The sequence below is a fragment of the Staurois parvus genome, unplaced genomic scaffold, assembly GCF_062004578.1.
Source record: "Staurois parvus isolate SC_StPar_1 unplaced genomic scaffold, SC_StPar_1.0 ptg000544l, whole genome shotgun sequence".
Taxonomy (NCBI): Eukaryota; Metazoa; Chordata; class Amphibia; order Anura; family Ranidae; genus Staurois; species Staurois parvus.
In genome coordinates this window covers 1,166,358-1,190,160 of record NW_028318340.1, presented here as the reverse complement: position 1 = coordinate 1,190,160, position 23,803 = coordinate 1,166,358, and the positions used below count along the sequence as shown (strand labels likewise).

At 44.2% G+C, this 23,803-nt stretch overlaps 1 protein-coding gene across 1 annotated transcript in view; it reads left to right on the top strand.

Annotated features, from left to right (window-relative positions):
• Positions 1-13,607: 13,607 nt before the first annotated feature.
• FREM2 (FRAS1 related extracellular matrix 2) overlaps positions 13,608-23,803 on the top strand; it is a 281,323-nt gene continuing 271,127 nt past the window's right edge. The window contains exon 1 of the mRNA XM_089690817.1: positions 13,608-18,802. Within this exon, the coding sequence (XP_089546943.1) occupies positions 13,801-18,802 (5,002 nt within the window). The 5' untranslated portion in view covers positions 13,608-13,800. The remainder of the gene's footprint in view (positions 18,803-23,803) is intronic.

Below are 23,803 nucleotides of genomic sequence, written 5' to 3'. Positions count from 1 at the left end.
ACTGTGTATATGTATATAGTTTATACACTATATTGCCAAAAATATTGGGACACCTGCCTTAGTCCGTAGGGTTCAATATTGAGTTGGCCCACCCTTTGCAGCTATAACAGTTTGAACTCTTCTGGGAAGGATGTCCACAAGGTTTAGGAGTGTGTCCATGGGAATGTTTGACCATTCTTCCAGAAGCGCATTTGTGAGCACAGGACAAGAAGGCCTGGCTCGCAGTCTCTGCTCTAAGTCATCCCAAAGGTGTTCTATCGGCCTGAGGTCAGGACTCTGTGCAGACCATTCAAGTTCCTCCCCCCCAAACTTGCTCATGCATGTCTTTATGGACCTTGCTTTGTGCACTATTATGTTGGAACAAGAAAGGGCAATCCCCAAACTGTTCCCACAAAGTTGGGAGCATAAAATTGTCCAAAATGTCTTGGTATGCTGATGCCTTAAGAGTTCCCTTCACTGGAACTAAGGGGCCAAGCCCAACTCCTGAAAAACAACCCCACACCATAATCCCCCCTCCACCAAACTTTACATTTGGCACAATGCAGTCAAGCAAGTACCGTTCTCATGGCAACCGCAAACTCAGATACATCCAGCGGATTGCCAGACAGAGAAGCGTGATTGGTCACTCCAGAGAACACGTCTCCACTACTCTAGAGTCCGTTGGCGGCATGATTTACACCACTGCATCCGATGCTTTGCATTGCATTTGGTGATATAAGGCTTGTATACAGCTGCTCGGCCATAAAAACCCATTCTGTGAAGCTCTCTACGCACTGTTGTTGTGCTAATTTGAAGGCGACAAGAAGTTTGGAGGTCTTTAACTATTGACTGTGCAAACAGTTGGCTACTTCTGTGCACTGTGCGCTTCAGCATGCGCTAACCCTGCTCTGTCATTTTACATGGCCTATCACTTCGTGGCTGAGTTGCTGTTGTTCCCAGTTGCTTCCACTTTGTTATACTACCACTAAGAGTTGACTGTGGAATATTTAGTAGCAAGAAAATTTCTCAGATGGACTTATTGCACAGGTGGCAACCTACCACGGTTCCACGCTTGAATTCACTGAGCTCCCGAGAGCAAAACATCTTTCACAAATGTTTGTAGAAGCAGTCTGCATGCCTAGATGCTTGATTTTATACACCTGTGTATTGGAATATCTGAATCCAGTGCTTTGGAGAGGTGTCCCAATACTTTTGACAATATAGTGTAGGTGTACGTTATGTGCATTATTAATTTCTACTGTTGTTGTGTTTTACAATTTTTGAAAAGATTGCTTTTAATGCACTTTTAATGCAACAAACCATGATCATTGCTTGTCTGCAAGTTTATTCTAAATGACTACAGAACAAAGAGGGCAGTAGCAGGGGCGGACTGAACATTTGGAAACCCGGGCACTGCCCGAGGGCCCGGGGTCAGTAGGGGGCCCCATGAGATGCCACTGGTACCTTTTTCATAGGCTTTTTTGAGTTTGGGCAAGGACACAGGGGCCCCATGATCCCCTATTGCCCGGGGTCCCCATGAGTTGTCAGTCCACCCCTGGGCAGTAGATACTGACCATATGGCCAACCAGAATAATGATGAGAGTATGGAAGGCTGTGAAACTGCCCACCTTTAGATCTGGATTCTGGAATCTGAATAAGTAGGATTCTCATGTGCTTCATATACCATGAATATTATTGTGACATGACATGTTTCTGTCAGGCAAACTAGAGTCACTAAGGTTTGAAGAAGATTTTTGATCCTATGAACAGGCACTGAGATTACCAAAACTGGCTCAGAGCATCTGAGGACATTATTTTAATTATGGAAAGCTTGATGGGCTTGTACAGCAATTTCCTAAAACAGAATAACCAGAAATGGATGTGACAGTTAAAAAATAACAAGAAGCTATTTCCTATATTTAGGACACAGAGTTGTGCAACAAGACATTAATCAAATAACTGCTACTGATCTCATTGCTTAACATGTAACACTAAATAAAAAATCGTATCCACTTCCTGAACAAGAGAGACCTGGTCTTGTGTTACTACCAAATATTTAAACTATAATAAAAGCACTTTTTAAAAGTTTTGTATAAAGTCCAGAGGTATTAGATCTCCTATCATAGTTTTATTACTGCCTGTGCCCTCTCTGTTTGTCCTGTTTACTGTTATCACCAAGAGGGAAAGAAAATCTCAAATTTTAAGTTGTCACCAGAACAGGAACAGGGGGAAAAAATCTTTCAATGGGGACCAGTGGCATCCCGAGGCAGGTGCGGGGGCTGCGGTCCGCACCGGGTGACACTGATCGGATCCATCCTGTGGGGATCGTTCGCTTCTTTAAATCTTACCTTTTCTTGGAGCGAGTCCAGTGTCACCGCGTATAGGTTGCATGCCGACGATCCTGCAGGGATCGTCGGCATGCAACCTATTTGGGGTGACACCGGTGTAGCAGCTAGGTGTGTCTCCCATGTAGATGTCCCCCCTGAAGCAACTGCGCATGTCCCGGTTTCAGGTATGATCAATCAATGATAAAACTACTGCTATCATCGACTGATCATGCCTGAAACCGGGACATGCACAGTTGCTTCAGGGGGGACATATCTATCCAAGAAAAGGTATGTTGTAAAGAAAGCTGACAATCCCCGCAGGATGGCTAGGATCTGCGGATTGAGCATAATGGATCGGAGTCCAATCCATTATGCTCAATCCGAAGATCCGATCCATTCTGCAGGGATCGTCAGAGGGGGTGTCACCAAGTGGTACCGCACCGGGTGACACCAACCCTAGCGATGCCTCTGATGGGGACAACAGTTGAGGTGACAAGCAGGGATTCACTCAGTTTGAAGGAATTTCCTCTCACTCTCAGCTCTGGCTATGTAAAAAAAAAGTGAATAGAAATCTTGGCAATGGGACACGGGAACCTTCCCTTACACATTCCAAAATGAAAAAAACATTTTTTCCTTTAGTTTTACTTTACCAAAAAATATTTATACGGCTTCTCTATGCTTGAGGGGTTGGCAAGGTTAGCACTGTATGCTTTTGTCTGTTGTTTTCAATGTTTAAACGGTAGGCCTTGTTCTCACGGGCATGGAAAACAGGCGACTGGGTCATGTTTTTACAGCTTCACAACTGCCTATCAACACCACTCATGCACACAAGCATAATTAATTACACCTGTCAGTGCCAGATCTTTCTGCCAGAAAACAGAAAATCATGCCCCTCATAACATATACTAGTCTAAGACAACAGGCATATGGCTGGTATCACCATGGGTGGGGGCCCTACATCATATTTCTAGCCTGTTGGTTTCTCAGCATCAAACAGGTGCTTCAAAGAGATCCAAAACAATTTAGCCTCTTCCACATTGCACATATCACCGAGGGTGGAGGCTTCTACATCAACCTTCTAGCCTGTACATTGCTCAGCCTCAGGAAGGTGCTTCAAAAGAGATCCAAACACATATAGTCTTTTCCACATTGAACATACCCTGTGCATGTAGGTTTCTACATCATACTTCTAGTCTGTAAGTCCCTCAATACCAAGCAGGTGCTTCAAAAGAGATCCGAAAAACATTTAGCCTTTTCCACATTGCTTATATCTCCATAGATGGAACTCATACATCATGCTTTTACCCTATACATTCCATGGCATCAGACAGGTGCTTCAAAAGAGATCAAAAAATTTAGCCTTTCCATGTTACTCTTATCACCGTGGATGGAGGCTCTTAGTCTCCTAGATTGTAAGCTCCAAGTAGCAGGGCCCTCCTAACCCTCTTGTATTAAACTGTATTGTTGCTGTATTGTCTCCCGTTACATTGCAAAGTGCTGAGCAAACTGGTGGCGCTATATAAATCTTCTACAATAATAATAATAATGGAGGCTATTACATCATACGCCTAGCCCATTGGTTCCTCAGTATCCGGCAGGTGCTTTAAAAGAGATCCAAAAAATGTAGCCTCTTCCACACTGCACATATCACCAAGTGTGGAGGCTCGTACATTGACCTTCTAGCCTGTAGGTTTCTCAGCATCATGCAGGTGCTTCAAAAGAGATCCAAACAAATGTTGCCTATTCCACATTGAACATATCACTGTGCGTGGAGGTTCCCACATCATACTTCTAGCCAGTAGGTCCCTCAACACCAGGCAGGTGCTTCAAAAGAAATAAAAAAAATGTAGCCTCTTCCACATTGCTATGAGGAGGAAGGGGGGAAAAGGTTTTGCTGATAATGTGGGTAATGGGAGTATCAGCAGCTGACCTGACAGCTTTTCTACTTCTTCCCCAGTGATCTAGTAAAGACAATCCTGTAGCATTATTGCAGATAATATTGGGATGGGAGTTATGTGCAATCCCCTTGCCCGACTTTCTACACTCTGACCAGTGAACTAGTAAGTACACTGTTGAAGAGAAGCTTAATGTAATATGTGGAGGGAGTCCTTTGAAACTCAGCTGTCTAAGTTTCTACTCCCTTTCCAGTGATCTACATAAGAAGCCCTTGGGACCCTTTACCCATTCACCATCACATCTGAATAGTAAATAAATAATTTTTTTTACAAATGATTAGATATAATTGCTCATTTTACAGATACAAAGTAAACCCAAAGTTTCTTCTGTCTCCTCCCTTTTACAGTATGTCTTGTCCTCTTCTTCTTGAAACAACCCTGTAAAGAAATTGAGTTATTTGCACTTGAGATCCATTTTAAGTGTGTAACACCCTACTGTGATACATTCTGCTTGCAGGATGTTAAACAGACACAAGATGACAGTGTCTTGCAGTCCAATTGTGCAGGCTCTGTTGCAAAGCTTTGTGGGATTCGTAAACTGACTGCAGTACTAAGAAACTACATTTCCCAGAGGAGCTGGCGTGTGGGAGAGGGCAGATAAATACAGAAGCCTGGGAACCCAGGGCAGGAAGTGAGGGGTGAGAGCTGGAGAACAGCACTGGAGGAGTTGGCCGTTCGGGATACCAGAGGAGCGAGCCAGGCTGGGCTGCAGAGAGAGAAAAGTAAGAAGGAGAAGCTGCTGACCGCTGACAAGTCTGGTGAGCTGTCCCAGAGACTGGAGGTCTAGGGTGATCTCTAAAGGATGAACTTCTGGAATACTGGGGGGCTTCTCTACAGAAAGACCATCAGCCATCTGATAAGTGCCACAGATCGGGTGAGAGAGCTCCATTCTAAAGCTATTTAACTTGCAATGACATTATTCAAGTCTGCTGCTTTCTGCCTAAGTTCAACTGACACTGTTCACAGCTTACACATATTAACCACTTTCCCTCCTGAGGATTTATCCCCCTTCATGACCAGGTCGTTTTTTGTGTTACGGCGCTGCGTTACTTCTTCCCACTAATTGAGCTTTCTTTTGGTGGTATTTGATCACCTCACATAACCTTTTTGTGATAACCATAAATGAAGTATAATAAATTCATATAATCAAAACTAAAATAAAATAAAAATCTATAAAAATATGTGAATTGTGTCCAAAAATTTTTTTTAAATAGTAATTGTGTCCAATGTCCAAATCCCAAATTTTCCACTTTGATGCAGTTAGAAGGAAATCAATCCTAGATATTCTTAAATACCTCAAAATAAAAGAAAAGAAAAATCCATAGTGCATTATCTTTTACATATATATCACTCCACTCAGTGCTCAACACAAAAATCACTCTTAAATTGTGCAAAAAAAAAAAAATACTTATACAAATATTCTTTTAATTTATATAAAATTCAAATCCCTTCAGATGAAGTCCGGAAGTGACGAAACACGTTAGGGGAGTGACGTCAAGACGCACGCACGCCAAACTGGAAGTGTCGCTGCGGCCATCTTTTTGGTGGTGTACATGTGGTTTACCAAATGTTTGTAAAGAGCCATTGAAGGAGTAATGCTGGGAGCCGGATTCTGCTTTCTTTTATGTAAGTTTGGATTAAATTTGTTCCTCTAATATGGATTCTGCCTAAGAGCCTGTTTATTTTCATGAGGATATTGGAGGATTGCCCTTGAAGTAAAGCATTGGAAAGGAAGAAGTACTTTTGATAGCCCATGCCTGAAAACAACTATAAAAGGGTAATAGTACCTGGTATCACTTGTGGCTGGAATAAAAAAAGGGTACTAGTACCTAGTATCACTATTCACTAGGGGTTGTGCACAGAGTGTCTTTATGGAATTGAAGTGGTTAATCACAAAGTGTGTGGTTATATAGTGATCACTGAGTTTTCACTTTTTGGGTTTGAATTTTATATAAATTAAAAGAATATTTGTATAAGTTTTTTTTTTTTTTTTTTTGCACAATTTAAGAGTGATTTTTGTGTTGAGCACTGAGTGGAGTGATATATATGTAAAAGATAATGCACTATGGATTTTTCTTTTCTTTTATTTTGAGGTATTTCAGAATAACTAGGATTGATTTCCTTCTAACTGCATCAAGGTGCAAAATTTGGGATTTGGACATTGGACACAATTACTATTTAAAACATTTTTTTGGACACAATTCACATATTTTTATAGATTTTTATTTTAGTTTTGATTATATGAATTTATTATACTTAATTTATGGTTATCACAAAAATGTTATGTGAGATTGTATACTTTCTAGGGAGAAAGTGTGACTTTTTGTGGGAGTACAAAAAAGGAATTTGATTGATTAAGTATTTGATCACCTGTATGGTTTTTATTTTTTGTGCTATAAAAAAAAAATACTGACAATTTTGAGAAAAAAACAATATTTTTGACTTTTTGCTATTAAACATGTCCAGTAAAAAAACTTAAAAAATTAAATTTTGGCATAAATTAAGGCCAAAATGTATTCTGCTACATGTCTTTGCTAATTTTTTTTTTTTACATTTTTTTTTCTACTATTAATGGCGGCGATCAGCAACTTTTAGCGGGACTGCGGCAGACATTCTGACACTGGGGGGGGGGGGAATTAACTTGGTGTCACTGACACCCCAGTGACACCAATACAGTGATCAGTGCTAAAAACAGCACTGACACTGTACTAATGGCACTGGGCAGGAAGGGGTTAATGTAAGGGGCAATCACAGGGTTAACTGTGTGCTGGGAGTGTTTTACTAGGGGGCGGGGGGGTGTTCTTTACTGTAAGCACACTGATCAGGTTGGCTGTACTATGCACAGCCATCCCGAGCAATGTACTCCAGCTGACAGGGAGGAAGATTGTTTATAAACAAAACAATCTTCCTCCCCGTCGAAAATGCTTGGTAATCACTGGGCACCAGCGGGTAATTACCGGGTGGGACCCAGTGATTGACATCCGTGGCCGCGAATGGCAAAACGGGTAGAGCGTGCGCCCCCTACCCAGAAATGCAAATTCACATGTATATATACGTGATTTTGCGCACAGATGCTGCCATGTAGCAGTATATCCTTAAGTGGGTCAGGCTTGGTTCACTCTGCCTACCGGTTACTACACTTTTAGCATAATTCAATCGCAAAAGCCCACTGCTGTGTCTTGTCCTCCGCAAGTTAAGCCACACCATTTCATCCACCACAGTTGGCCACATTCAACTCCTTCCTCTGTATTCACACCTTATTGAGGAACTTCTACATTTGGTTTCAGAGGAATTTGAATTTCTAAAAGTGCACCAAATTAGGTCCCATCGAGCCGCCAGAAGATCTTATACTGCAGTTTAAATGGACAGTGAACTACTCATTCCAAGAGTTGCTTTTCCTTAACATCAGAATTGAACCCTGTCACCTGCTTCTGAGAGTCCAAAATGAGCTAACCTCTCTGCTTGGTAGTTTTCTTGCTCACTGAGGAAAGACATCTCAGGACTGGGGTTACCGGCTAAATTCTGAATTGCAGGACATCCATAACTGATTGAGATTTTGCAGTTTGTTTTTTGCATGACATTACTTCAAGTAAAAGCTATTATTTCATGCACAAACATTTCTGTTGTTTTACATTTAATCTCAATACAACCAAAAAAACATTTACTCTAAATTGTCTGTGAGTCTAATTTGTGATTGCAGCCAGAGGGCCTCTCTGACCCAAGGTTTAAAATGGTATCAGCAGGGGTTTTCAGAGTGGAGTCAGGCAAGACAAGGAACATAAAATTTACTCATCGATCCCTGAGGGGGGTAGTGCTACATGTGTAACAACTACAAACTAGTTTCCATGTTCAGAGAAGAAGAACCATTGGATTTATTTTTATATTTTTTTAAAACCCACATGCATGTGCTCTTACTTTTTATGCACTGTGGTGAATAGGTCTAGTGCTCACCGGACATCTTGAAGTGGTAACATATCTGCTCCACATTACCCAAACTTCCTCTTGGTCCATATGAAGTGTAGTCCAATTCTTAGCACTCATACAAGAAATTGGTGCTGAAATATCATATGTATGGGTTGTTATTTTGACCTGAAATTTTGAGTTGCCAAGCGACAGCCAAGATACCTTTAGGATTTAGAGAGAATCTGTAAAGAAGAGTGAACCAAAATCCCTCCTGAGATGTGTTGCAAACCTGGTAACCAACTAAAAGAAATGTCTTACCTCTTAGCTTGCCAACAAGGGTTTCTCCACCAAGTACTAAGTCATGTTTTGCTTGGGGATCAAATACTTATTTTACTCACTAAACTGCAACTCAATTTATTTGTATCGTCTGTTTTTTCTGAATATTTGGTTGATATTCTGTCTCTATCACTTAAAATACACCTATGATAAAAACTTATGGACCCTTCATTTCTTTGTAAGTGGGCAAACTTACAAAATCTGCAGGGGATCAAATAATTATTTTCCCCACTGTATATGAGAATGTGTTGAAAATCAATGATGCTGCTCATTGTAACAAAAAGCCAGGATTTTACAAATTTTTTGAGTAAGCTCCATGGAGCTGGAGCCCATGACTTCACTAAAGAGATGGTCAAGGACTTTAGAGCACTTTGTGGTTTTTGGAATATTGACTCCCAAGACCTACATCCTACGATGCCGGCAAACTAACTAGTATCTAATCACCCCTATTATTATTGGGCCCCAAAAGCCAAACATTAAGTGTACAAAAACACTCGAGTTTGTTTTCAACAAATATAAACCTGCAAAACGATCAAAGGAAGCTCCCTACAGAGATAACTAGTGCCTGCAGCGTATACAGTTACATTGGGTGAGCCATTTGTACTTTGTTTTACAATCAATGCAGAAAGCCAAGTAAACAATGTAATTATGACCAATATATGAAGGGTCATAGGAAATAAGTATTTATTCTCAAAGAAGTCAGAGACAGGTCATACTTCTTTAGAGTTCAATGACTCAATATGCAAAAAAAGGGTCAGCATGACAATTTAAAGTGTAAGAATCGCCAAAACTTTTCTTTTAGTTCATTTTAGGTTATTTTTTGCAATCTGTGTACCACTGCGGAAATCTCTCTTAGTCAGTTGTCTCTGGAACAGGACAATGGATGATTTCTTCTCCCATCTTTTTCTGGAGACAACTCTATCATTTTAATTTTCCCCAATTTGTTTCTTGGTGACAATAATCACCAATACAGAGGGTTTAACCTCCCTAGCGGTATGATTATGTCAGTATTTCTGTGCTCAAAGCAGTACATTGTTTTCAATGGAATTATGTTGTTTTTTTATTCTAGGCCTGTAATTCTTAGGAATAACTCACTGAAATCTGTCCAAACAAGAGTCTAGTAAACATCCCGGGTATGTTAAAATTTGAAACACGAAATCATAAATTATAATATAATAATCATAAAAAATAATAATAATAAATGTTATTCAATAATATAATCAAACCAAAAACACTGAAATTTGAAATATAGCGCCAAGTTCACACTTCACTGAGCTCAGTCGCAGAATCATTTTCAGTGTCTGATGACGAATTTCCCCTCAAATCATTATCACTCAATTCTGCAAGTGGTTCTGATTTACTTTCGCTGTTCTCTAGCTGGCCTATAACGGCTTTTGACCTAAAGGGCCGCTTTTTGGATGCCATGGACGTTTCTCAGTTTCCAGGCAAAAGAACAGTAAAAATGCAGACAGGGCACTGAACAAAGCACTCGGGACAAAATGTATGTGAAATGGTTTGATACAGTAATGTTTTACTATGTGATTTTAGTGTGTTATGTGTATGTTAAATTTTGACATTTTTTAATCTCCCACCTGTTCCGCCTCCCCTACATCCCGACGCTCGCAGGGAACGGAACCCGGAAGACGGATCCCGGCATCGGCCAGAGGACATAGCCGGGGATGCAGCGGGAGGACAGCATGGGACCGTGGGACAAGTTAAGTGATCCAGGGATCCCGGAGCAACGCTGCAGGGTATTCCTGAGTGTAGCTCGGGGTTACCTCTTCTGATACTGAAACTTAACCCTGAGCTACACTCGGGAATACCGCCAGGGGGGTTAATCTCTCAAATGGGAACCCTTCCCCACCCAAAAACTACAAAGAAAGATGTTGTCTAGAGATAGACTTTAACTAAGAAAACCATGGCAGCACAGTGGCTAAATGGTTAGCACTTCTGCCTGGTAGTAATAGGGTTGCTGGTTCAAATCCCAACCATGGCGCCACCTGCCTGGAGTTTGCATGTTCACCCTGTACCTGCATGGGTTTTCTCCCACACTCCAAAGACATGCTGGTGGGTGAATTGGATCCTGTCTAAATTGGCCCTAGTATGTATATGTATGAATATGAGTTAGGGACCTTCGATTGTACGCCCCTTGAGGGTTAGGGACTGATGTGAATGTACAATATATATGTAAAGTGCTGTGTAAATTAACAGTGCTATATAAGTACCTGAAATAAATAAAAGGTATTCTGTAACGTCATGTATGAAACTACAAGTCCTAGCATATCATGGCAATCTGTAGCTAGTATAGCAAACCTGAGCCATCTGCTATAACACTAAGGACATTCACTGTGCTCTTTTCCCTAGTGAGCCTCAGTACATATGGTCCCCTGAAGTGAGTCCACGGTATGTAACAGCACCCCAGTATATGGGAGCTCCCTGATATATGATAGCATATCTATGTATAAGAATCCCTGCTATATTACAGCATCCCAGTATATGAGAGCTCCCTGGTGTATGAGGGCCCTCCAGTATATGACAGCACCCCGTTTTATGAGATTCCCACTTTATTACAGCACCGCCATAAATGAGAGCTACCCAGTGTATAACATCACCCCAGTACATCGGAACTCCCCAGTGTATGAGAGCCCCTGGTATATGACAGCACCCTCGTACATGAGTGCCGATACATAAGAACATCCCAGTATATGAGAACTCCTGGTATATGAAAGCATCCCAGTATATGAGATCTTTCCAGTATATAAGAGCACCCTAGTATATGATAGCACCCTCAGTATATGAGAGCTACCCTGCACTCCTCCATCCTTCTCTCCGGCTCCCCAAACTCCTCCATGCTCCCTCCCCAGCTCCCCACACTTCTCCATCCCCTCCCTGGTTCTTCACACCTCTCTGTCCTTTCCCTGGCTCCCCGCACTCCTCTGTCCTCTCTCTTTCTCGGCTTTCCACACTGCTCTGTCCTCTCTATTTCTTTGGCTCCCCGCACTCCTCTGTCCTCTCTCTTTCTCTGGCTCCCCGCACTGCTCTGTCCTCTTTCTTTGGCTCCCCGCACTCCTCTGTCCCCTTTCTCTGGCTTTCCACACTCCTCTGTCCTCTCTCTTTCTCTGGCTTTCCACACTCCTCTGTCCTCTCTCTTTCTCTGGCTTTCCACACTCCTCTGTCCTCTCTCTTTCTCTGGCTTTCCACACTCCTCTGTCCTCTCTCTTTCTCTGGCTTTCCACACTCCTCTGTCCCCTCTCTTTCTCTGGCTCCCCGCACTGCTCTGTCCTCTCTCTTTCTCTGGCTCCCCGCACTACTCTGTCCCCTCTCTTTCTCTGGCTCCCCGCACTACTCTGTCCCCTCTCTTTCTCTGGCTCCCCGCACTCCTCTGTCCCCTCTCTTTCTCTGGCTTCTCCCACTCCTCTGTCCTCTCTTTCTCTGGCTCCCCGCACTCCTCTGTCCTCTCATTCTCTGGCTCCCCACACTCCTCTGTCCTCTCTTTCTCTGGCTCCCCGCACTCTTCTGTCCTCTTTCTCTGGCTCCCCGCACTCCTCTGTCCTCTCCCTTTCTCTGGCTCCACAAACTCCTCTGTCCTCTCTCTTTCTCTGGCTCCCCCACTCCTCTGTGCTTTCTCTTTATCTGGATTCCCCCACTCCTCCTTTTTCTCCCTCGCCCCAGCTCTGGACACTCCTCCATCTTTCTCGCTCTGGCTCCCTGCACTCCTCCATCCTCTCTCCAAGCACTCCTCCGTCCTCTCTCCCTCCCTGGCTCCCCGCACTCCTCCATACTCTCTCCCCACACTCCTCTGTCCTCTCTCTCTCCCTGGCTCCCCGCACTCCGTCTTCTCTCCCGGGACTCCTCTATCCTCTCTCCCCACACCCCTCTGTCCTCTCTCTCTCCCTGGCTCCCCGCACTCCTCCGTCCTCTCCCCCCGGCACTCCTTGATCCTCTCCTCCGGCACTCCTCTGTCCTCTCTCCCGGCACTCCTCTTCCCCCCCCCCTCCTGCTCTCCTCTCCTGGCATTCTTCTGTCATCTCTCCTGGCACTCCTCTTGTCATCTCTCCCTGCACTCCTCTGTCCTCTCTCTCTCCCTGGCTCCCCGCGTTCCTCTGTCCTCTCCCCCGGCACTCTTCTGTGCTCTCTCCCGGCACTCCTCTGTTCTCTCCCCCGACACTCCTCTGTGCTCTCTCCTGGCACTCCTCTGTGCTCTCCCCCCCACTTCTCAATCCTCTCCCCCGGCACTCTTCTGTGCTCTCTACCAGCACTCCTCAATCCTCTCCCCAGGAACTCCTCTGTGCTCTCCCCCGACACTCCTCTGTGCTCTCTCCATGGCTCTCTGCACTCCTCCGGTCTCTCCCCCAGCACTCCTCCATCCTCTCCCCCAGCACTCCTCCATCCTCTCCCCCAGCACTCCTCCATCCTCTCCCCCAGCACTCTTCTGTGCTCTCTCCCGGCACTCCTCGATCCTCTCCTGGCATTCCTCTGTCATCTCTCCCGGCACTCCTCTTGTCATCTCTCCCTGCACTCCTCTGTCCTCTCTCTCTCCCTGGCTCTCCGCGCTCCTCTATCCTCTCCCCCGGCACTCTTCTGTGCTCTCTCCCGGCACTCCTCTGTGCTCTCTCCCGGCACTCCTCTGTGCTCAACCTCGGCACTCCTCTGTGCTCAACCTCGGCACTCCTCTGTGCTCTCTCTCTCTGCACTCTTCGATCCTCTCCCCCGGCACTGCTCTGTCCTCTCTCTCTCCCTGGCTCCCCATCTGTGCTCTCCCCCGGCACTCCTCTGTGCTCTCCCTCGGCACTTCTCAATCCTCTCTCCCGGCACTCCTCGATCCTCTCCCCCTGCACTGCTCTGTTCCCTTCCCCGGCACTCCTCTGTCCTCTCTCTCGGCACTCCTCTGCGCTCTCTCTCGGCACTCCTCGATCCTCTCCCCGGCACTGCTCTGTCCTCTCGCTGGTCGGGTCACCTCTCCGACAACCTGTTATCGGCGGCTCCAAAAGGGCTGACCGACGTCCCGGCCGGCCACTCACAGAGCGCTCTTCAGTTCCCTTACCCGCCAACCCACCAATCGCCTTCCCGGAGACTCACACGCCCCGCCCACATGTTGCTTCGGGACTCCCCGAAGATTAAAGCCCAACCTCACAGCGAGAAGCCCGGCGATCCGGCGGAGGGGAGGGAGGCTGCGCTGAACCCGGGCTGCTGTCTGCCTATCGCTGCTGCTTCAATGACCCCGACCGGCAGGTGAAGAACTCCGCTGACCTCCCGGGACTGCTGCTGCTGCTCACACACCTGGTCCCAGAGCGCCCAATATGACGGACTCTGCTGTCAGGACACCCACTGCGCTACTGCTACTGCTGGAGCTATTGCTGCTGACCGCCACCTCAGAGACACAGCGGGTGGCCCCGGACGGCTCTCACTTGACCTATGGGCCCCTGGAAGAGGATATCCTGGTGGCCAACCATGGAATCCGGGTGCCCTTCGGCAGATCTGTCTTCCTGGACCCGGTTCTGGACCTGGTGATCCAAGTCCAGCCTGGAGACAAGTGTCACATCAGCGTGCTGAGCAATGACCCCCTGTCCCAGGGGCCGGGACACCTGGCCCCCAACAGGTTCCCCTGCGAGTTCGGAGCCAGAGAAGTCAAATACTCCCACCTGGGGGCCCGGAGCCCCTCCAAGGACAGAGTGAAGCTGCAGCTCCGGTATGACACCCAGACCCGGACCGTCATCATCCCCTTCATGATCGAGGTGGAGGTGCTCTTCACCCAGCTGGAGGTGGTCACCAGGAACATGCCGCTCACCGTGGACAAGCTCCTGGGCACCAGCAACCCCATAGACAAGAAGGTCCTGGAGTTCACCTATGACAGGACGTTTGAGGTGTGCAGGATCACCCCGGTGGTGGGACTGGGAGGGCTGCCCAGGTACGGGAGGTTGCTGCAAAGTCCCGGCCACATGATGGACTGTGGGGAGTTCCTACAACAAGGTGTCCGCTACCAGCACACCGCTTCCACCCAGTCCCCCAACAAGGACTTCATACCAATGCTGGTGGAGCTGCACGACAAGGTGGGGAACCTGCTGAAGCAGGAGCATTTCCAGGTCCTGGTCCGTATCAAGGAAGGCTTGGAGAACACCCAACCCAAGCCTAGCTTCATAGCCATGATGATGATGGAGGTGGACCAGTTTGTCATGACAGCCATCACCCCAGACATGCTGGCCGCTGAAGACTTAGAATCCGACCCTGGGGATCTCATATTTAATGTCACATCCAGTTTTGGCCCCAGGCAGGGGCAGATTGTCAGCACTGATGACAGGAACTTACCCATCACCTCCTTTTACCAGAGGGACTTGCAGGAGCTCAGGATTGCCTACAAGCCTCCACCTGAGGACTCTGATACTGAGCGCATCTTTGAGGTGGAGCTGGAAGTGGTGGACACTGAGGGAGCAGTGTCAGAACAATTCTCCTTCATGATTGTTGTAAAACCCATGAACACACTGGCTCCTGTAGTTACCAGAAACACGGGTCAGCTTTTGTTTGAAGGACAGTCTAGACCATTATTCAGTGCTCAAAACCTGCAGATCAGTGATGAAGACAACCTGGATGAGGTTAGAGTGAGTGTGTTGGATGGTTTGAGACATGGACAGCTGTATCTTTTAGGATCTCCTCCTGAGAGCTCCAAGTTTTTTACAGCCTTTGACCTTGACCAGGGTAGGGTTATCTATCAACATGATGGCAGTGACACCTATAGTGACAACATCATTTTCCGTATGACTGATGGAAAGCACGAAGTGGAATTCCTTTTTCCAATAACTGTGGTGCCAACAGATGATGAGCCCCCTATAGTTAATGCCAACACTGGTTTGATGCTCTCAGAGAAAGAAGTGGCCCCTGTGACTCCCCTAGTGTTGAGTGCTACAGATATTGACTCAGAGGACTCCACCATACGTTTTATTTTAGAGTTACCATACTCGACCCTGGGGCAAATGGTGCTGCACCAATCTGAGATACCGCAAGATCCTTCTGAATGGCAGTTCATCCCTGATCTAAAGATATATGAGAAGGAGGTAAGTGAATGGACTCAGCAAGATATACTGGATGGAAAATTATATTACAAACATATTGGGCCCCATAGTACTGTCCCAGTTATGGACCAGCTTGTCTTTAGAGTCCAAGATGACAACGATCCTCCAAATCAATCTGGGGAGCACACCTTTGTTGTGAAAATTAACCCCATAGATGACTTACCTCCAGAACTATACCCAGGTACCACCCTCAAGATGGTAGTTCAGGAATACCATTTAACTTACTTTAGAAAGAAATTTCTCCGTTATACTGACTTAGATTCTGATGACAGGGACCTCAAATACACAGTGACCATCCCTCCATCAGACACAGATGAGAACAACCCTGCTATTATGGGCTTCATAGTCCTCACCGAGAACCCAGATCAAGTGGTGACAGAGTTCACTCAAGCTCAGATAAACCATCATAAGATTTCCTACAAACCACCAGACCTAGAGCTTGGAATCACTCCTCGTGTTGTACAATTTCACTACACAGTAGAGGACATGTCTGGCAATTTTGCTGAAGGGGATTTTACCATCTTTTTGCAGCCTGTGGATAACAAGCCCCCAAATATAATAAATACAGGGTTTACAGTGTTTGAAAGGGGAAGCCATATTATCACACCAGCAGAGCTTGATGCCACTGATGCTGACACAGGCAGAGATAAAATAACTTTTACCCTCACACAGTCCCCAAGACATGGGCAAGTGCTGTTCTCTAACCAAGTAATGGATGTGGGTGAATCATTTGTGTTGGATGACATCCGGTATGGAAAAATAAGCTACATGCACAGTGGTGAGGAGTCTGCCAGCGATTCCTGTACTTTGGATGTAAGTGATGGGGTTCATGTCCTCACTATTATCATTAAAATCACTGTGCGGCTGGTGGATGATGAAGTGCCAAGGATCATGCTACCAGCTGGAACCATTGGTTCCTATCTAGATGTTGTGGAAGGCGGTTCTGCTGAAATCACAGCTAATGTTATCCAGGGTACAGATGCAGACACTGATGACCTCATGCTAACATTCATCGTTGAAGACCCACCTCGTCTTGGAGAAATTCTGCTGAATGGGGTACCTGCTGAAAGGTTTTCCCAGAGAGACATAATTGATGGGTCAGTTATTTATTCCCACAGTGCAGGAGAAATTGGGTTACAGAAAATGGAAGACTCTTTCAATTTAACATTATCTGACCTTTCAGAGGAATGGACTGTAGGAGGCAACAGAGTTACTGGAGTGCGGGTTCAAGTGACCATTCTGCCCATTGATAACCAGTCCCCCCTAGTTACAGTAGGAGAACAGTTCTCAGTTATTGAAGGTGAAAAAAATGTTATAACCCCATCCAATTTAAGAGCACAAGATACAGACACCCCTAATGATGACATTCTGTGCACTATCGTTGTCCAACCCACATCTGGATACCTAGAAAATATCTCTCCTGCACCAGGATCTGAAAAATCTAGAGCTGGAACTGCTATTAGTGCATTTACATTGAAAGATATCAGATTGGGCCATATCTATTATGTTCAAAGCATCCATAAGGGTGTGGAACCAGTGGAAGATAGGTTGACATTTCATTGCTCTGATGGCATCAACTTTTCACAGAAGCACTTCTTCTCAATTGTTATCATTCCATCCAATGATGAAAAGCCAGAGATCTTCATGAGGGAATTTGTAGTTATGGAGGGAATGAGTCTTGTTATTGATATTCCTATACTGAATGGGGCAGATGCTGATATTCCAGCAGATGAACTTGTCTTTTTTATCACTAAACCACCGAAACATGGGAATATTGTAAACCAGTTCACCAATGGTACTGTGATAGTCAACAGCTTCAACCTAGAAGACATCAAAGAAAGCTCCACCATCCTTTATGAACACGATGACTCAGAGACCAAAGAGGATAGTTTTGAAATAAAACTTACTGATGGAAAACACTCAGTGGTCAAAACTGTTCTCATTATGATCATACCCGTGGATGATGAGACTCCTAGAATGACTATCAATGATGGGCTGGAGATAGAGATAGAAGAAACAAAACTGATCACTAATAAAGTCCTTAAAGCTACAGATTTGGACTCTGATGACAAAACGTTAACCTACATTTTACGCTATGGGCCTGGACAAGGTTTGCTTCAAAGAAGGAAGCCAAATGGCAGAGTAGAAAATATAACAATAGGTATGAATTTTACTCAGGATGAGGTGGACAGGGAATTAATACAATACCAGCACTTTGGCCAAGAGGGTATTCGTGATCTGTTCAAGTTTGATGTCACTGATGGAATTAATCCCCTTATTGATAGATATTTTTATGTTACAGTGGGGGGCATTGACATGGTCTTTCCAGATGTAGTTAGTAAAGGAGTGTCTTTGAAAGAAGGAGGTAAAGTAACACTTACTACTGACTTACTTAGCACTAGTGATCTCAATAGCCCAGATGAACACTTGGTTTTCACAATCACAAGGGCTCCTGTGCGTGGACACATGGAGTGCACTGACCTTCCCGGGGTGCCCATCACATCCTTCACCCAGCTCCAGTTGGCAGGTAATAAAATCTACTACACGCACACATCAGATGATGAAGTGAAAATGGACAGTTTTGAATTTGAGGTCACCGATGGATATAATCCAGTTTTTCGCACTTTCAGAATATCTATCACTGATGTGGATAACAAGAAGCCAGTCCTGACTATCCATGAACTCATAGTGAGAGAGAGTGAAAATAAACTGATCACCCCCTTTGAACTTACAGTAGAGGACAGGGACACTCCAGACAAACGGCTGAGATTTGTTATAACCCAAGTACCAGTCCATGGGAAGATCCTATATAATAACAGTAGAACTGTGACCTCTTTTACAAAGCAAGACCTTAATGATAACCTAATCAGTTATAAGCATGCTGGGACAGAGACTACAGAAGACAGCTTCTCTTTCACTGTCACCGATGGTACCCATACTGACTTTTATGTCTTCCCTGATACTGTCTATGAGACAAGGCAGCCCCAGATGATGAAAATACGCATAATAGCAGTGGACAATGGTGTGCCACAGATCATAGTAAACAAGGGGGCCCCAACGCTCCGAATCTTGAGTACTGGCCATTTGGGATTTTTGATTACCAACAAGGTCCTTAAGGCTGAGGACAGGGACAGTGCCCACCTTTCACTCCGTATTCGAGTCACGCAAAGTCCCAGCCATGGATTTCTCATCAACATGGACAAGGGGAACCACAGCATAAACCAGTTTTCTCAAGGTAAGTCCTCTGTCAATCTTGCAGCTTTTGTTATGGAATATCTTTTTTTCTGTATTGGTTGTAGGCTTTATAAGTACATTAGATACAAAATTGCAACATTTTGTTTGGCTTTAAATGTAACAAGATTAAAGCGGAGCTCCACCCAAACTGGGAAGTTCCGCTTTAAGCCTTTGTCCCCCCGCTTCCCATTAAGGATTTGCACCTTTGGGGAATGGGTACCCGAATTTGACAGGTACCCGCTCCCACTTCCGCTGCAATTGCCGTAGGTGATCGGAAATTAAAGTTGTCCTTCCCCCTCCCTCCCCGTAGTCTTCTGGGACACATGACAGGTCCCAGAAAACTACGGGACCATTTACAAAGCGCAGCGCTACTCGCGCATATGCCGTAGGCACCCGGCTGTGAAGTTGCAAGCTGTCACAGCCGGATGCCCACATTGAAGATCCTGGCGCCAGGGAGAGAAGATAGCTGGTGAAACAAACCGTGGTGAGGACACAGCTGGAAAGAGGGATAGGCAAGTGTCTGTAATTTAAAAGTCAGCAGTTATGGTTTTTGTAGCTGCTTTTATTTTTTTTTATTCATCTGGAACTCCGCTTTAAGAAGCTGTATTTGCCTGGGTAGATTCCAGAAAAGATTCTAGGGATGTCAGGGGTGTGGCAATTTTTGAAAAAAAACTATTTGTACAGGGACTAAATCAGTGCCCTAATCTACTTGTCCCTCATGACAATTTATAATTGTAACCAAAATTGTTTTTAAATTGGAGGTGATTTTAGGAATATCTGGGGCTTTTAAAAACTTTTAAAAACCAAAATGGGCTCTATGGTGACTTAAATGTTTAATTTTTTTAACATTCCACAGTTTATCTCCTCCTCTAGCAGGGAGAGACCTTGCAGTGTAATGAGCACCTGATTGGTTGCTCGTCAGGGAAGGGGAGTGTACGGCTTATCCTTTATCCCTTTTGCTGCCGAAGCCGTTTTTGCGGTTTTTTTTGCGTTGTTAAAAAATCATTTTAGGCTTGAATATTACATAAAACCCCCAAACATTATATATTTTCTGAAATTAGAGACCCTAGAGAATAAAATAGTGGTAGTTCTGATTTTGTATGTCGCATGATATTACCGCAAAGGTCTAGGAAACGCAAAATTTCAGTAAAAAAATACACAAAATTAATTTTAGGGGGAAATAAATCAATAAATTACCCTATTTTTTGCTAAAATATAAAAGATGAGGTTCCACTGAGTAAATAGGTAGCCAACATGTCTAACTTTAAATTGGCATGCGCTTGCAAAATGGCAACAAACGTCAGTACCCTATATTTTTTATAGATAACCCTTTTAAAGCCCTTTATAGGTCATTAGTTTAGCATTACGGAGTAGATCTGGTGCTAGAATTGTTGCTCTCATTCTGGCGTGCGCGGCAATATGTAACATGTGTATCACAATCGTGCGTTTGCGCCCTGGGGTGTGCTTTTACGTTTGTACGTGTGTATATGTGGGGTGGAGGGACCTCAAACAGACAACTGTTTTTTTTTTATTTTTATCCTAGTGGGGAGATTTCCATTCACTTCCTATCCTGGAGACACAACAGGAAGTGAGGTGAAGCCCTGTCTTGGACAGTTGTCATCAGAACAGGTGTTCCCATTGGAAGAGTTCCCTTTTATTCCAGTTCTGGTGACAACTGCACACAATTGTTTTTTTTTACCATTGTTTGTTCCAGGGAAAGTGGTCCCCAGGACAAATAGAGTAGATGAATCTCTTCTGTGGGGGTACAAATATCAATGAAACCCTGACAGTAGCTCTAACTCTTCTACATCCTATCCAAAGCTAAAAAAAAGTTTTGGTGTTAGAGATACATTAAATGATAAGTTCACCTTTGGGAACCCGTTTTTAGGGTAGAACATATTCCCAATGCTGCCCCCTTCTCCGAAGTACAGGAAGAAGTTTGGTTTAAAAAAGCTCATTTTTGCTGAAGTATCATCATATTGTGCTCTTTGAAACAACCAAACCATCTTTTTCCAGAGCAGCCTGTATTTCTCCTGAGGTTATCTGTGGGTTTTTGTTTGTATCCCAAACAATTCTTCTGTAATCTTTCTTGGTCTACCTGACCTTGATTTGGTATCAAGAGATCCCTGAATTTTTCACTTCTTAATAAGTGATTGAACAGTACTGACTGGTATATTGAAAGCTTTGAATACCTTTTTATATTCTTTTCCATCTTTAAAAGGTTCCATTTACTTGTCACGCAGGTCTTTTGACAGTTCTTTTCTGTTCCCCATTGCTCAGTATTTAAGCTGCTCAGTCTATCCATGTGAGAGCTAACAAACTATTTGACTATGTATACACAGAGGAATTGCAATTTAAAAAGCCACAGATGTGGGAAATTCACCTTTATTGCCATTTTAACCTGTGTGTGTCACCTTGTGTGTCTGGACCAAGGCCAAACATTCCAGAGTATGTAAACGTTTGATCATGGCCATTTGGGTGATTTCTGTTATCATTATGATTTAAAAAGGAGCCAAACAACTATGTGATAAAAAATGGCTTCATATGATCATCATCCTTCAATAAAAGACAAGTTTTTTTGGTAGGATCACTCATATATTCAATATCAATGCCATGATTTCTGCCAGGGTATGCAAACGTTTGAGCGCCATTGTATATAACATTGTGGAATAAAAAAAGGATTTTAAAATCTGGCACAGCAGTTGTATTTTAATTGATTCTACTTTTTTTTGAATGTCTATTTACTTAAAGGAGAAGTATAGCTAAAGCTTTTTCGGCCATACTTCTCTTGAGGGTCACTTACTTTTGCTCTCCCATGACCCATGATAGCGGGCTATAGCCCACTGTCAGCTGATGTGGCAGAGCTGATCCAAGCTCTGGACGGATACTGACAATATTGTCGGTATCCACCCAGCTGCCTTATTGACAGCTTGCTCCGCCTCTCACAAGACTGAGAACTGGAGCCTGCTGCGCCCACCCCCTCCTCAGCTCCGCACCCCAGTGAGCACTGGAAGGGGAGTGCAGTCATGTGATCACTCAGTTCTTGGGCTGAGAACGGACGTGGGATAGCTGCAGCACAGAGGTGAGTGTGTATGTTGGTTTTTTTCTATATATCCCAAACTTCTCCTTTAAATAGTTTATGTGTAACGCTGCTGCAGTTAAATATATTTGACCGTAGATAAACCTGATTATTCCATTGTGCACACAGCTTCCTTTCCTCTCATGTATTATGGCCACATTTAGATGAAGATAAACAGCTGCATGTAGATTATAAAAAAAGCAATCACTTTAAATAGTCCAGGTTGCTAAGTGAAGCCTGTGGCAGTGATAAATGGACGTGACCAGTGCCAGATGGATTTAGTTCAGAGGACAGGCAGACGGCATCCTGGTGGTAGTACATTGCACGGTGTCACCTGGAACACAAAGGAAATGGATATTACAAATATGATCGGGAAAGGGCAGCTAGGCCTCATCTTCTCTCAATACACTACAAGTTCCAGCATGCTTTGAAACCACTTGCTAAAAGCTGGAGAGCCTCTGCTAGAACAATGTGCAGATACAAAATGCAATATAATGGTGTCACTGATTTTTTTTATAGTTTACTAAGGAAAAAAAAAAGCTTCTTTGGAGTTATCTTTGGTGGACTTTTTCAGGTTGACTGAAAGAAGAGACAGGTTGGAAAGTTTTAGTGTGAATTTAAAATGGTGCATTAGATTTTTTTTCATTGCATCCTTCTGAGTGTGCTTCAATAGAGTAGAAGTCAACCCTAAGCGCTCTTTCACAATCACGGTGGAGTGTGGTGACCACCAAAGAGTGATCAACGTTTTCAGAAAGCATTTGATAAGCAGTGAGGAGGCGCATTGTACATGGTTGCATTATTTTGAGTCATCCAACCTTTCTGTTCAGTTGAGGAGCACTGCTCTTTGCTAACCACCCCATCCAGGAGCATGAATGTGTTCTGCAAAACTCAAACTTGATGGGGTTTATTGGATGCTTCTTCACATTTAGACCTTCCTAACCATACAAGGCTCATCTTTGTGGTGAACAGAGGTCACTATATGCACAAAGCCCAGGTCAGTATTGTGGACCAAAGGTTAATGGAGGTGCACTACTACTGTATGTCAACTTCAGTGGTAAACTGTGGGATGTTTGAGATGGAATTGCATGTGCTGATGCTCTCCTATGGCTCACTCTGACTTCTAATGAGCCTTTGCTGGTAAGTAAAGGTCACCCTTGACAGTGATTAGTCATCTTAGTGTAATTTTTAATAAATGAGTGGTATCGTAGTGTTTAGGCAAACAGCCAAAATGAACAATTGAGATACTAGTTTTTGGATGGTCTTACCTGTCAATGAATTTACTTCTGATTCATCGGTTTTCTGATCACCCCTTCCAGACATTACACAAGGTCCTAATCATTGACTCTTTCCCATGTCAGTCAAAGCAATACTGTGATTGGCTGGTGAAGGAGCAGTAGATCACTGATGAAATAATGAATGTGCTTTCTCTTCCAATTAGCTAGCTTATTCTTTTAAAAGCACTGTGCCATACATAAGTCAGATTGGCGTATAGTACTGCCCATTCCTGACTATTTGAATACTTGTCTCCGGGGGACTGGGATAGGCCAGGTCAAAGGCAGATTGTGGTATTAACTAAATCAAATGTAAACCCGAATTGGATAACCTTTAGTTCTCTAAAGCGCCATATAGACAACTGCCATTTCTTAAATAAAATGCTGTTTTACCTTTTTTTCATCCCTTGTTGCATCTCGTTTCTGCTGATCTTCTTCATCCTCTTATAGGGCCATTTCACATGGGTGGCAAAAGGGTGGTACAAACAGGTACATGTGGTTGCATGTTTTTACTGCCCCCTGACCAAATCCTAACATTGCACCCAACATTGTAGTACAAATGCCACACCCACAATGCTTTGGCTTGGAGAGTTTGGCAGGCAGCACAACCTGTCAGATTTGCCCATTAAGGTCAATGGACTGTGCTGTAACC